The 13,634-nt window shown below is 38.5% G+C and overlaps 1 protein-coding gene across 3 annotated transcripts; it reads right to left on the bottom strand.

Annotated features, from left to right (window-relative positions):
* Positions 1-397: 397 nt before the first annotated feature.
* Positions 398-13,627, bottom strand: LOC5506634 (alpha-1,2-mannosyltransferase ALG9). 3 transcript variants are annotated; one of them, XM_048732481.1, is made up of 18 exons: positions 13,489-13,627; positions 11,604-11,742; positions 9,659-9,793; positions 9,435-9,505; positions 8,351-8,439; positions 7,722-7,795; positions 6,672-6,733; positions 5,921-6,008; positions 5,387-5,492; positions 4,969-5,057; positions 4,710-4,752; positions 3,935-4,017; positions 3,397-3,468; positions 2,920-3,049; positions 2,160-2,304; positions 1,533-1,662; positions 883-1,013; positions 398-747 (listed from the first exon to the last, which is right to left on the bottom strand). In XM_048732481.1, exons 1-18 carry the CDS (start codon positions 13,569-13,571, stop codon positions 609-611), a joined length of 1,809 nt encoding a protein of 602 aa, XP_048588438.1. In that variant the 5' UTR covers positions 13,572-13,627; the 3' UTR covers positions 398-608. The 3 variants fall into 3 exon arrangements, with proteins under 3 accessions (XP_048588438.1, XP_048588439.1, XP_048588440.1); XM_048732482.1 differs by lacking the exon at positions 13,489-13,627 and having other exon boundaries at positions 9,657-9,793; positions 11,604-11,734; XM_048732483.1 differs by lacking the exons at positions 9,435-9,505; positions 9,659-9,793; positions 11,604-11,742; positions 13,489-13,627 and adding an exon at positions 9,251-9,411.
* Between the last annotated feature and the right edge of the window lie 7 nt (positions 13,628-13,634).

Below are 13,634 nucleotides of genomic sequence, written 5' to 3'. Positions count from 1 at the left end.
ACACATTCTCAGCTATCCTTAATCTTATTTCGATGCTAACTCTGATGTCGGGATAGTATTTGAAGATAGGACAATCAGCCCTGTCTACTCTCATGGAGCACACCTCGAGTCCACCCCACACCTGAAGAGATGATGCTCTTACTTTTCTTGCCCCAATCAGTGTTGTGATATGGCATTTACAATAAAAAACAAGATTATATATTTTTTATTATACCCAAAGTAGGCAGTAAAATCTTTGTCATACATGTCATACAAACAAGTTGCACATCTCAGGTATCCCAGTCAACCCTGCGGCAAGGGTCTAGTTTACTTTTTTCTGGCGTTGCCGTCGACATTTGCGGGTAGCAATACAGACGTCACCTCACTAACGATTAAAAAAAGACCAGAAATAACAGACTAGTAAATGGTCTATTTTTTATTAACGATTAAACACGAGATACCAACATTTTCCAAGTGTTAAAGTCATTCTCATTGAAATTTTGAAGACTTTCCGTTGAGGTGTGGCCGTACTCATTTCAATCCTCAATGTCTGCACCGAGTCCATCAAAAATTCTCTGTTTCCCATATAAACTCTTTTTTTTTCATATTAAATGACACATTGGCCTAAATCACGTCGGTTGCCTCTTTGCTGACGTTTTCCGCGATTTCTTTCGCTGCCGTAGCGACTGTAGAAGGTTGTAGTTGCTATAGTGGGTGAACTGTTCGGATATGAACGGAATGTAAAATGCGCGGAAGAATGGATGGGACCTACGAAAACATACAAAAAAAAAGTCAAGTATTCCTTCTGCAAAGAAACGACCCAAATGTATAGATTTCCTGTATTGTTAACGATAGAAAACAAGAACATATCAAAATGATATATGGAAGAATTGGTTCACCTACCTTTGTGAGTCAAGGAATGGTTTGGAAGCGACCACTTCCCAGTCTTTGCTCTGTCTGGAATAGTTAGGTTCGAGTGGGGTTTCTGTACCAGTGTCCAGATCCACAAGGAAGTGACATTTGTTAATGGACACCTGCAATAGCAGGAGAAACCAGTTCTTAGACCCATTAAGACGAATCACTAGATACTCCCCATGATCTTGTCGACTAGAAATTGCAAGCCAAAGTCCGTCCGATTTACCTTAGATAACACTGAGCAACCTTTACCGAACTACTTATTGCATTCTTGACCTATTCTTTATGCCTCGACTTATTACAAGTAATGTTTGGACGGAATGTGTGTGGCCATGTTTCAAAATAGACTCAGGACATGAATGGCCGAGGCATGTCTCGGCTACCTGTTTCGTGTGAAAATATATATACCTCGGCGGAAATGCGCGTGCTGTGTAGGTTATAACGGTTGAGGATGTGAGATTTGCGCACCACTGTTCGGTAAAGGCGTATGAACCATTAACCATTGGCTTATTGCTAACATTATTGCAAACATTTTTTATAGTAATCATGTTTAGAGGCGTGTGTGCGTTGAAGTACTTCGCAGCAGCCGAGGGACATGGATTTTCACGATAAACGGACCAAAGAGGCTGTATGCTTACGTATCTCGAGGGCTCTTCTTTGTTCATGTCGTTCATCTCCGTCGGGATGATCCACGTGGCGTTGGATCCCTGTGCGTATGGTTTTGGTAGTTGCGCACGGAACTCGGATTTGATAAACTGAAGGTGCCACCTGCAAAGTGAAGGCATACATAACATATCATACCGTTAGACCGTTGCTTAATTGTTTGTGAGATCGATTTGAAAGCAGCAAATCATCACGAGAAACATCGTTATTCTAAGTGGCGAGTCTACAAACTTATTTCCATCGCACAATGAAATAAACTCTCGACGGTTCCATAGACTAGACAACGATAACCCCAGCTTACGCATTGAGCTTCATCGTAACTCACCTTATTGGGTCAAATATAAGGGATACTCGCAAATGCAGAACTTCCTAGTTTAATAAATCCTATTTAAAGTACCTCGCATTAGGGCATTTCAGGGGATAACAAACCTCCCCGCCCCGTTTATGCGAGTTCAAATTTCTTATCATTTGAATAGTGCTGTATTGTATTCTTCTCTTCTCATATTAAAAATGGTACAAAAACGTGGCCAAATTGTGATTGATATAATTCTTCCTCTGATTGGCTTCGTTATCGAATTTGTCATTTCTGTTTGGTCACTGACCTGTCATTTGGGAGAAAGAAGCTGCTGGGGTAGCGGTACCACTCCTTGCCCACGCACACGTTGATCTGTTTGTCTCGCAGGGTCTCGTGTAACCTCTCGCTCATGTGGTTCATCTCAAGGTAAAGGTCAAGCGGCGCGTGATACCCTGAATCAAAACAATCCTTAAACAACGGAACCTCCACAATCCGGGTACTATTACCCTGAATCAAAACAATCCTTAAACGATGGAACCTCTACAATCCGGGCATCTATATCCTGAATCAAACCAATATTTATAAATTCTGATCTCCGTAGTACGGACATGCACACCTCAAACAAATCCTTATAAAGCTTAGCCTTTGCAGTGGAACTTCCATATAACGAACATCCATACCCTTCTTTATATCAAAACCAGTGGGAGCCCCATTTATCGGAGCTCAATATCCTAGATTAAAAAAAATATTGTTTTCAAACCTAGACTAAGTTACCAACAACTCCTGTTACCTTTACTTCAAACATAGCAACGACAATAGCTCAATTAAGAAAAATACAGTTAAACAACAACGACAAACCGCAACAACAACAACATCTACGACTGTATTGGCAAAAAAGAAACCAACAACAACAACAATAATAGCAGCATCAATAACGACGACAACAGCAAGAAAACTACACAGTGTCTGAAGCAGCAGCAGCAGCAGCAAAAACAGCGATAGCAACAACAACATCATTAGCAACAACAGCAGCTACAACAACAACAAAACGTAGACATCTAACCTACCGTAAAACAATGCGCTGGATCTTGATAGGGAGGCGGCTGAAAAGATCACCCCGACAAACACCGCCAACCACGTGGACGAAGCGGAATAGTGTCTCTTACTTGTACGTGCAGACAGGTAGTGGTACACCTTCTGTGGAGAACAAACCAAGAAACAGTTGAATAGTGTTCGCCTGGCCAAACGTTATTAATAAAAATATGAACGCTAATAAAAGTCAAATGGAACGAAGCTATTGTAGAAGATAGGTTTCGTATCTCATGCATTGCAAGAGTTGGTGGTAAGGTCTATTTCGGTCAGACGAACCTCTTGAACTCAATTTCAACATCTTCTTTAGTGAGTTCCATGCCGCATATATGGATATTAAAACATCAGGATGTTACTAAAAGTATGAGTAACCAATATAAAATATAAAATCGAACTCATTAGCTCTACTTGATGTAGCTATGTGCATGTTTGATAAAATTTTCACGTCCACCAACCTGTAACTCCGATAAAGAGACAGCTCCAAATAAACAGAACAATGGATAGATGGGAAACAGGAATCGCTCCTCCTAAAAGACACAGTAATTTCAAGAGAACATTACTACAAAATGCAAATCAGGTTATCACAATGTCTCCTAGTTCTTCACATACAACTGTTGACCCGTAAGTACAGATACATAAAATCCGCCCGGTCTACTACACCCAAGAGCGTGAATTAGTGTTCTATTAGAGGTCTAGGGACTGTGAGTCTCGCGTCTTCTCGGATATATATTTTAATTCGGAGGTCCCAACTCCATGAGGCTTACGAAAGATTTAATCTAGGGGGTAAATTGATCGTGACCGAAAGAACAATTGCAAAAAATATATATATTCTTAAAATGCACTAGAGTTTGCGATCCTGTTGAATCATAATGACTACGTCAGTGAAGAAAAGGAGGAGCGGAAAAGGAGTTGGGACAGAAAGTGCTTGTTCTTTTTTCCAGACAGCAATCCTCATATCTATTAGCTGTATTGCCTATATAAGGTATATCTCACCTTGTGAGGTCGTGTAAAAAAAATTGCTATCCAGATGTACATTCCACTTATAGGCAGCCATATTGGTAGGATAGAGGACGGAACTATAAACAACACAATTTAATACACAAAAAATAATGAACATTTGAAAATTGGAAGGGTACTTTTTGAAGGAAAGTACCCATGCTTAGTCCATGTAGCTCGCGCTAAAATCTACTGTGTAATCACGGGAGCATAGCAAAATTTGTTTCTAATAAGCGCACGGTTTAGATTACATGCTTACATTGTATGTGTTACTGGACGAGAGAAGTCTGGAGGCTCTGGTACCCAAGGTAAAAGATTACTAATCAGGTATTGGTAATGCGAGCTCCTTGTCATGTCACCTGGACAATAATAGCACTTAGGTCAAGAGTCGTTTCTCAACCCCTGTCATCGGTTACAGATCGCAAAAAATAAAATAATAAATTAGGCCCGCTATACACTTCATGCATCTTTTGCGCAGACACTATCTATCCAATATCTTTGGGTGGTCTGTATCTGATAGCAGGCATTCTCAAAGGGAGCTCGCGTTACAAATACTCAAAGAGTCAACTTTGTGAAAACACATTATCTAAATTGCTTGTTCATTAGAAACACATTTTGCTGTGCTCCCTTGGTGTAACCCGTCCATCTGCAACTTAAGGACGAGGAGCTGATGTAATGGCGGTAAAAAGAATGAAAGCACTGCATACTTTACAAGGCAGTTTTCATCTACTTACACTAAGATAAAATAGGAACTACCAAATGTAATACTCACACTTTCTTTCCTGTCTTTTTCTCATAACTATTTTAGAAAAAATCTGAGAAGAGAAAAATGAAAACTTAATACAACAACAAATGATCGCAAACTTATTTATTTTGTTATTAATATCGATTCTTGCTAATAGCTTTTAAAGCTAAATCGCCTTCTGGCTTCCATCATTTTAAATCCTTGAAGCGTTTTCATTGGCCAGTAGCATTAGTCTATGAATTTTAGTCTACCTACAGTATAAAACAAAGCCAGCAAAGTTACTTACTACAATAGGTAAGACAAGAAAAGCCAAGACAAACACAATGTTGAAGTTCAGGAAACCATTCCTAAAGTAGTATGTCCAAGGTTCAACACCTAAAATAGAAAGAACCAATCTTAGCCTAGAAACAACATGATTCTATTGTATTTTGTGTTTTCTAAATGGAATAAATTGATTCCTAGACATGGGTGCAACATTTTTGTTCTTCCAGTTAAGGCATGGCTTGCATTGCAGCTGGAGTTTGATTTAGCAAGTGATAGAGCTTGTTGCAATGCAGTTGGAAGACTTTAAAAGTGTTTCGAGCAAACGTACGTACCATATACAGTAGGTCAGGTCCACTTTGCCAAACACGTTGTATATAACTCAATGCTTAAAGGTGTAATGTCCAGATGCTTAAAAAATATGAGCACAAATCCATACGTACCATATAGGTCAGGTCCACCTTTGCCAAACACGTTGTACATGACAATATTTAAAGGTGTGATGACCATTTTACCATAGAAATAAGTATCCACATATACCAGTGGTCCCTGAAAGCATTAACCTTGCATCAGCTTACACATTAACGAGTACAATAAACATAGTTAGATTTCTACCTACAGTAGTATACATTGCCTATGTACGTGTACAATGTTTTATCTTTTAATAGTATACTTGTTATAGTCGACACAGATATTAAATACAAATCCCATCAAGAACGGCAAGCCTACAGCTTTGATTTTTGTGTCTGCAAAAAGGTAATTGTGCAAGAAGACATTGTGACGTCCCTATAAAAAAAATCTTATTCAAAGCGGCAGCTAAAACAAGCATTTATGGCAAGCTACAGTATCTACAAATAAAAGTCTGTATTTAGCCAAAAGTTTTGACTGCACAAATTCTGTCTTGAATACCATGATGTTTAACCATAATTCTATTCCAGAGTTTATCTATTATACAAAATTAACTAATAATAACTTACCAAAATGGCAATAAGGGAAATGAGGCACCACTCAATGAAATAACGAATTCTTCTTTGTCTGATGACAACATCCCAAGCAATTGGAATCCTGTGAAGAAAGTACAAGCAGGTTTTACTTATAGGTTTTGAAGGGTGCAAATACATACAGGCCCATACCCAGGGGGGTGCAAGGGGTGTATTCGCTCGCGTCCACTTCTGGCTCACAATAGACATGCTATTTGTAGACAAAGATATAAAGCATAAGCGAATATATATAATATAATTATATATAAAAAAGGCATTTAAGATCACTCTGGTATGTCATAAATCTATAAGTCTGACTTTTTTTGTAACCAAATCCGATAATAAATGTCCTGTGTAAATACTGCAATGACTGTTTTGTGGTCAGTTAGATTACTTATAAAAAAAACTCAACCCCTCCCCCCCAACCAAGAAAAAAAAAATACTGGGTACAGGTCTGACACACTTCTTCTTCTTCTACACTGAAGGGTCATTTTTTATAGTTTTAAATACGATTTCTAGGGTTTGAGCAAGTTGAATAAGACATGCATAGATGCTATCCAGCAGTTAAATCCCCTATGTACAATTAGAAAAAAAGTAATCCAAAATGGAGGGATTTTGTTGAACAACCTTAATAACAATTATGAAGCTTATTAAATAAAGGCATCCACAGATAAAAGGTTGGTTAAAATTGTATCTGATAAATGTAGAAAAAGGTGTGCTACCATACCAAGGCTTTTGAAGTACATACCCAAGAGCTGCACTGAAAGGCCAGCCAATCAGAGCACCTGCGGCAGTGGTAACTATGGCAACCTGCAGATAAAATGTTAAAAAATTCAGCCTCATATGGAATAAGTGGTGATAGCTGGCTTAGCTAGCACTCTTTTCTCAGTAAATCGCTTGGTTATCTCAGATAATTTTCTAATGCTATATGATTCTTCCGACAATGGTATTCAACTTTGCAAAATAAATATTATATTCCATATTCTTATTATATATCTCTCAGAGAAATTCCTTTCTCTAAGCCAGTAGAATCCGAGCTTAACAGGGGCAGGTTGCACCAAGCCTGGATAAGTCTTATCCACCGGTTAAATCCTTATCCAGCGGATAAAAGTTATAAGAGTGGCGTGATTCGGTTGCACAAAGCCTGAATAAAAGTTATCCAGCGGTTAAAGTTATCCAGATGATAGAGGTTGGATAAAATCTTATCCACTGAATAAAAATGTGAAGAAAAAACAAAATGGCGTCTTGCTTTGAAAGTTAAAACACATGCAAACAACTTTTTTTACAGTTGGTAAATTTACAATAAACTACGAACTTATGTAAATGCAGCTCTGGTAGGACTGGAATCAATCTATAATGCCGTTCTGTCAAGAAATGTGACTCCTAAAGACAGGAAGAAGCTAAGCACTATCCCTTTGATCATTCTGTGATTTACGTGTACTTTGCCTCATAAACTGTTTGTTTCTGGCACTTTTAGTAGCTCTTTCAACGGTCGCCATTTTGCTTGAAGGAAAAACAATGCGCGCTTTAGTGGTAAATGACGGCTAATAGTGGATAGTTATCCAGCGTGCTATCCAAGCTTTGTGCAATGCTATTTTATCCACCGGATAACTATCCTCTAAATAAGGATTTTATCCAGTGTGTTGCGCCTATCCGGCGGATAGCTTATTCACATTTTGTGCGACCCGCCCCAGATGTTTAGGAGATTTCTTATAAACACATAAGAATAGAACTAAACAGGACCTACTGTATATTCAGTCCATATTTATGTGCTATACAGCCTTGAGGTGTTACTCACGGGGTAGTTCCCGGCAAACCAGCCACCATAAGACAGCAGCATCATGTACATGGCAAATGAACTTGGTAGAAAGGCTGCAAGTAGAATAACCATGTTTGCTGAGATTAGACAGCTTAAAAAAGGGGGGAGAGGAGGGGACAGGGCGGGGCGGGGTGAGGCACAGAAAAAATGAAAGGTGCTGCATGGCTACCTACATAGGGGTACCGTTGGAGTTAGCGTTCTTAATGGGTTGCCGTCTATATGGCAATCAGTCAGGAAGAGCATATGGTTGGAGTTAGGGTTCCTAATGGGTTGTCGTCTATATAGCAATCAGTCAGGAAGAGCATACGGTTGGAGTTAGGGTTCCTAATGGGTTGTCATCTATATAGCAATCAGTCAGGAAGAGCATACGAAATCCTTTGAGTGCAACCTTATGTGAAATAGGTGTATAAAAACCAAGCAAATTATGTAATAAATAATTAAATAATATCATTAGTCTTTTTCTATATAGTGGTTGCTTGTACATGACTCCTAATGATTGTCTTGTGAGTATATCTTTTATCAAATTAAAGGAGGCTAAAGCTGTATTCACCAGCCACTTGCATATTTAGTATATAGAAACACAAATGAATTAAATAAGCAGTACTTACCAGCGGCAGATATAAACATCCCTGTACTGAAAACAATAAATACTGCAGCAAGTTGACTAACATAGCTACCGAACTGCTGGATAACACCCCTAGAACAACAGAAAAAATCACATCAATAGCAATGCATTGAGGGGGTAATCATCCACTCAATTTCATAGGGGGGCTCAGTGAGAAGGGGGAAGAATTTGCACCAATCAAGGAGGTTTCCCAAGAAGGATAATTTTTTCATTTAATGCTGGTACTTTAACTTGTCTATTTTTTTTTAGCAATTTATTTTAAAAAAACAATGATAAAGATGGTTAGTGGCATGTAAGTTACAAGAACAGATGTTACAGCTGAAGTTTGCTATATTCTTTTGATGGCTGCTGCCCATCAAATACTACTTCATTACTCCCCTTGGCCAGTCACTAATGCGCAAACACAACAAAACACCATATGTGTGTGGCTCGTGCTGGGTGCCTGTGAACATGGTACCACTTCACATTTTATTAATGTAGAAGCATTCTAAACTTATGACTTATAATACTTGGTTATATATTAAGTGCAAGTGCAGTTACACATTAGAAATTGAATCCAAGAAAAATACAAATTCATAACACATCACAGATACAAAAAAACAAGATTAATTGATCAAATGCATTGATTTATAGCCTCAAGGATTGAGGCCTTAATGTAACATGTTATTAAGTTTGGTTACACAGTGGTTCTCGGCGTCCAACAGGCGAGATGAGAAAATTATCACCTCTTATTGTATGATATGTAGTGCTTAACATAGTTACGTCATTTTACAAACATAAAACAATAGTTGTTATCAAAACAAGAAATTGCGGAATTTGATAAAACATGCTTACTAACAAAAACACTTTCCAACTGCATCATGTTACATTGGGAAGCAATTACATGTTATGCTTGCTGAAAGCTGTCGTGGGTAGTCTGGCAAAGCAATGCATCATGGGCAGTCTGGCAAAGCAATGCATCATGGGAAGGTTGGCAAAGCAATGAATCATGGGAAGGCTGGCAGAGCAATGCATCATTGGTGGGGGCCTCGTTAATCATGTACAGCCATGTATACAAATAGGACTACCTGTAGAAGTATGTTTCACATGCAGCACACACGATAGACAAGATGAACCGAAGAAAGTAGAATACCAACAGCTGTATGGCGAAAAAAACAAAAAAAAACAATGAACATTACATACTGTGAACCTGATATTTAGATCTTAGACCCTTTGTGACAACATCATACATTTTCAAATATATAAAATTATGCTAAAATGTGGATAGTATGTGAATGATACAGTACAACACCTTGTTGGCCTTTAATAAATGGACCTGCAGCAAGCCAGGGATGGTGTGAAGGGTGAGGTATCCGTACGACCTGATAGCATACAAGGGGGAGTACTCCCATGTCTGGAAACCTGACCCATACAACAGGAAGTGAGTCTGCAAGAAATGAAACATACAACAGGAAGTGAGTCTGCAAGAAATGAAACATACAACAGGAAGTGAGTCTGCAAGAAATGAAACATACAACAGGAAGTGAGTCTGCAAGAAATGAACATAGTGTACAACAGGAAGTGATTCTGGGAGAAATGAACCTACAACAGGAAGTGAGTCTGGCAAAAATGAAATATACAACAGGAAGTGAGGCCGGGAGAAATGAAAATACAACAGGAAGTGAGTCTTGGAGAATGAACAGAGTTTTCGACAAACAAACAAAATCTAAAAAAATGGCAGCTGTTTTAATAGAAGACTGAAGAAAGCAAGTCACTTAGAAGTGAAAGCTATGTATAGTGACAATGAACAGCTGAATGATGTTTAATTTTAGCATGGATTAAATTTTACAGCGATTAAAGCAAATTAAGTTTCTACAACTACTACTACTATTATTTGTGCCCTAATAATGCACATACATGCAAAATAAATGATACTAGCACTAAAAAATTAAAATTCGATCATTTCGCCGTTAACCCGGGCCCAAATACAAAAACAAAAATGTTGCCGCCCTACCGTCCGTTTCTTAACCCTGTAGAGCAGGCAATAAGTTGTTTGAAAGCAGCGATAAAGGCAGATATTTCACGGCCTGAAATATGTACAGGCAGACATGAACAACAGAGATGAAGCAGGGAACAGAGGAGTACCATTAGGTATTTATCGCACAAATTTGTTGCTGGAAGCGCTTCAGCAAAACATCAACACCATCGCACAGCCAAAATGTACCGAATGGTATAGGTTCATGCAAACCTATCTAACCACACTGCCTCAACGGCGAAATGATCAAAGGGTGATTTTTGAGTACTAGTACCATTTATTTTGCATGTATGTGCATTATTAGGGCAAAAATAAACGAGAAGTAATTGAATAATTATTTTAGGATATTGTTTGCCATAGAGGGATTATTGTTTGTACGGAGGCGCTAACGTTTGTAAGAAGCACGCAAATGTCTTTCACAAAATACTATTGTTTGCACTTGCTGTAATAAAAATGTTAATGAATATTTCGTTTACTGTATTGATTGCGAGGTCTTGTATTATTGATATTTTGTTTGTGTTATTGTTATGTATCAACGGACAGTGCTAAAAAAAGGCAAGACTAGTTCCAGTACTGCGCGGTTAAACCAGCCTTTTTGTTTTGAAATGGCGGCGTTTTACCGGCGAACTGTCACATTTTGGTGAATGCTAAGAAAACTAGATCAAACCTAAGGCTCAAATTTTCTTTATGGCTCCCTCATTATCAAACAAATCTGTCATCTTTTGTACAGTATGGTTTTAATGCTGTACAGTAAGTCAAAACAGCGACCGAAGTCAGCCTTTCGTACCTTTACTCAAACGATTCAACACTGAGATTTTGTTTGTTTTTTCCAGAACACGCGCATGCGCATACGTTTTTCAGCACTGTCATATCAACGTGCAAATGAAAATAGATTTTTTTATTCCTGGTTGTCGAATAGTGTAAATGAATGTGAAGAAAATGCAATTGTGTGCACTCAATTATGTAAAGTTCGTTAATGTATTTCCTTTTAGTTCGAATGATTTTCCTTCGCTTAAATGACAGTACATTGGTGTAAATGTTTGTAATTTTGGCTAAAATGAATGCGTATTTCTCTGTAATGAAAAGCAAAAGGTGTAAAATGAAATTTGGGTTTAATAGGGTGTGTGATGTAAGTTGGACCAACAGACATCCCCCCCCACAAAAAATAATAATAATAATAACATCCCTTGTTGTTATAGTATCAAGATTTAAAGGTACTCACTGGCTCCCAATAATTGAATGTCTCATCACAGTCAGAAATATTGCTGAGGAATGCTGAGCAGAATCTGGCTGATAGCAATAACTTGAAGATGGTGTATGGCTTAGGGCACCAGACCTCATTATCATGGGTACTGTCATCCCTGAGTAATAACATGTCAGAGATCAGCGTCAAAGTGTGAGGAGTGAATAGGTTCGCGGATCAGCGGATCAGCGGATTCAGCCCCGAAATGCTCACAGATTACTGATTTTGATAATTATTTCAGTGGATTGGCGGATTTTGGAAATACAGCGGATCACGGATCTGTTGACAATTTGGGCACAGATTTCTGATTTTGACTGCTTCGACGGTCGAATTTCGGATTTTAAATGAATTTCAATCGATGCTATTGTTAATCTGTCAAACCATGAGGATCTAAAAATATCTGTAGATCAATGGGTTTTCCCCGAAAATGTTGCGGATCGGCGGATTTACATACTCCTATCCACCCCCCTATAAAATTTGGAAAGATATGGCGTCACCAGAGAGCTCCCTTGTGATTTCATTTATACCAAGTTTTACAGTTTTTGGTTTGTCTTTTTCTCACACATATCATCAAAAGCACAGATTAAAGACTATTAACAAAAGCACAGTATAAATTTCCAAAGCAAAACAAAGCAAAGATTTGAGTGTAAAGTTTCAAATGCCCCCCCCCCCCCTTCACCCACAATACCACAGACAGACCAAGTAATAGAGAACAGTTTTACCCTAAAAAATAGCTTAATGATTGTAAGCTTAACTTATAGGAGCTGAGTAATATCAGCGTTCGACTATTTGCCCGGCGTAATTAATCGATGAGAATCGATCATCGGTTTGCCAATCGATAAATCGATATAAATCGATGAAATCAGCCGATTAATATTGATTGAACATTCTCTGGGGCCAACAAATATCGAAAAATATGTTTACTGAATGACTGTCATTGCAATTGTTGATAGTCATTAGTGGAGCTATGATTTGTTGAAATGCTCTTTAATGTTTTGCTCTTTTTGTCGACAGAGATCATAGCAGGCCGCTTGCGTCACTCATCTTGCCACGCAAGCTCAGCTCCCGAATTACGCTTTTCCCGCCGCTTGTGTGCAGGGAGACACAATATAAATGGCAATTGTTTTTTTATTCAAGGATTCACAAGGGTCCGTCAAAGGGAAAGGGGGTGGGCCAGGGAAGCCTGGAAAAGGACCAGCGACATGTTTCATTACAGCTAATCTCTGCTATTACAATCTGTATAATCAGAGAGGCTTATAACTCTGTTGCTGCCCGTTTCAAAAAGGTATCATCAAGGGCCTTTAACAACGAACGTTTACTAAATAAATGAAACATTTGTACTCTTTTATGTTCTTTGCGATCATTCAGATCATATTTAATGCAAATCGATATTAATCGATCATGGTACCATCATCAATTACTAATCGATGAAAGGTCACAAATTTGCAGATCATCGATTAACCATCGATTTCCAATATTAATCGATTGATTAGCATCGATTGATTTCGATTGATATCGATTTTCATCGATTATCGGTTTCATCGATTTATTACGCCGGGCTATTGGTTTTGGTTTGGTATGGGGTTCAGTTCCCCGTGGTTGAAAGAAACCCAATATTCATGGAAATTCACAATAAACATGGAGCATATCTTGTAAGCTTTAGACAACTAAAACTAACCTAAAAAAAATATTAGTTACAAAAAATGGTAACGTGCCGCGTCCTGTGTCGAGCTTGAAGAAGCGGTCACGTGAGTTTTATTCATTAACACACCAGCACAACAACTCATTAATAGGTGAAGTGTGTTTTTGTCATATAAGGACGGAACTGTTATTCAAGATACTTTAAGAACGCTATGATACTTACAGAAGGGACCTTTTTTCTGAAGGGGAATCTGAGACTTCCGGGTTGCGGGCTTCTACGGCCACTCGAGCCCTTCGAGTCGCCATCTTGTTTTCTGTGCCGCAAGTCAGCGGTCTTCTTTAAATACGGGGCATAATACTTCATGTGAG

The sequence above is a fragment of the Nematostella vectensis genome, chromosome 9, assembly GCF_932526225.1.
Source record: "Nematostella vectensis chromosome 9, jaNemVect1.1, whole genome shotgun sequence".
NCBI lineage: Eukaryota > Metazoa > Cnidaria > Anthozoa > Actiniaria > Edwardsiidae > Nematostella > Nematostella vectensis.
The sequence above is the reverse complement of the archived record's forward strand: the minus strand, read 5'-3'. Positions and strand labels throughout refer to the sequence as shown.

Excerpts from the sequence above, each read along its gene's own strand:
- LOC5506634 (XM_048732481.1), bottom strand. The coding sequence starts at position 13,571 with ATGGCGACTCGAAGGGCTCGAGTGGCCGTAGAAGCCCGCAACCCGGAA. Across the intron at positions 6,009-6,671 it reads CCTTTCAGTGCAGCTCTTGG|GATTCCAATTGCTTGGGATG; the intron begins GTATGTACTTCA and ends CTTTCTTCACAG. Across the intron at positions 2,305-2,919 it reads ATCCAGCGCATTGTTTTACG|GGTATCACGCGCCGCTTGAC; the intron begins GTAGGTTAGATG and ends GTTTTGATTCAG.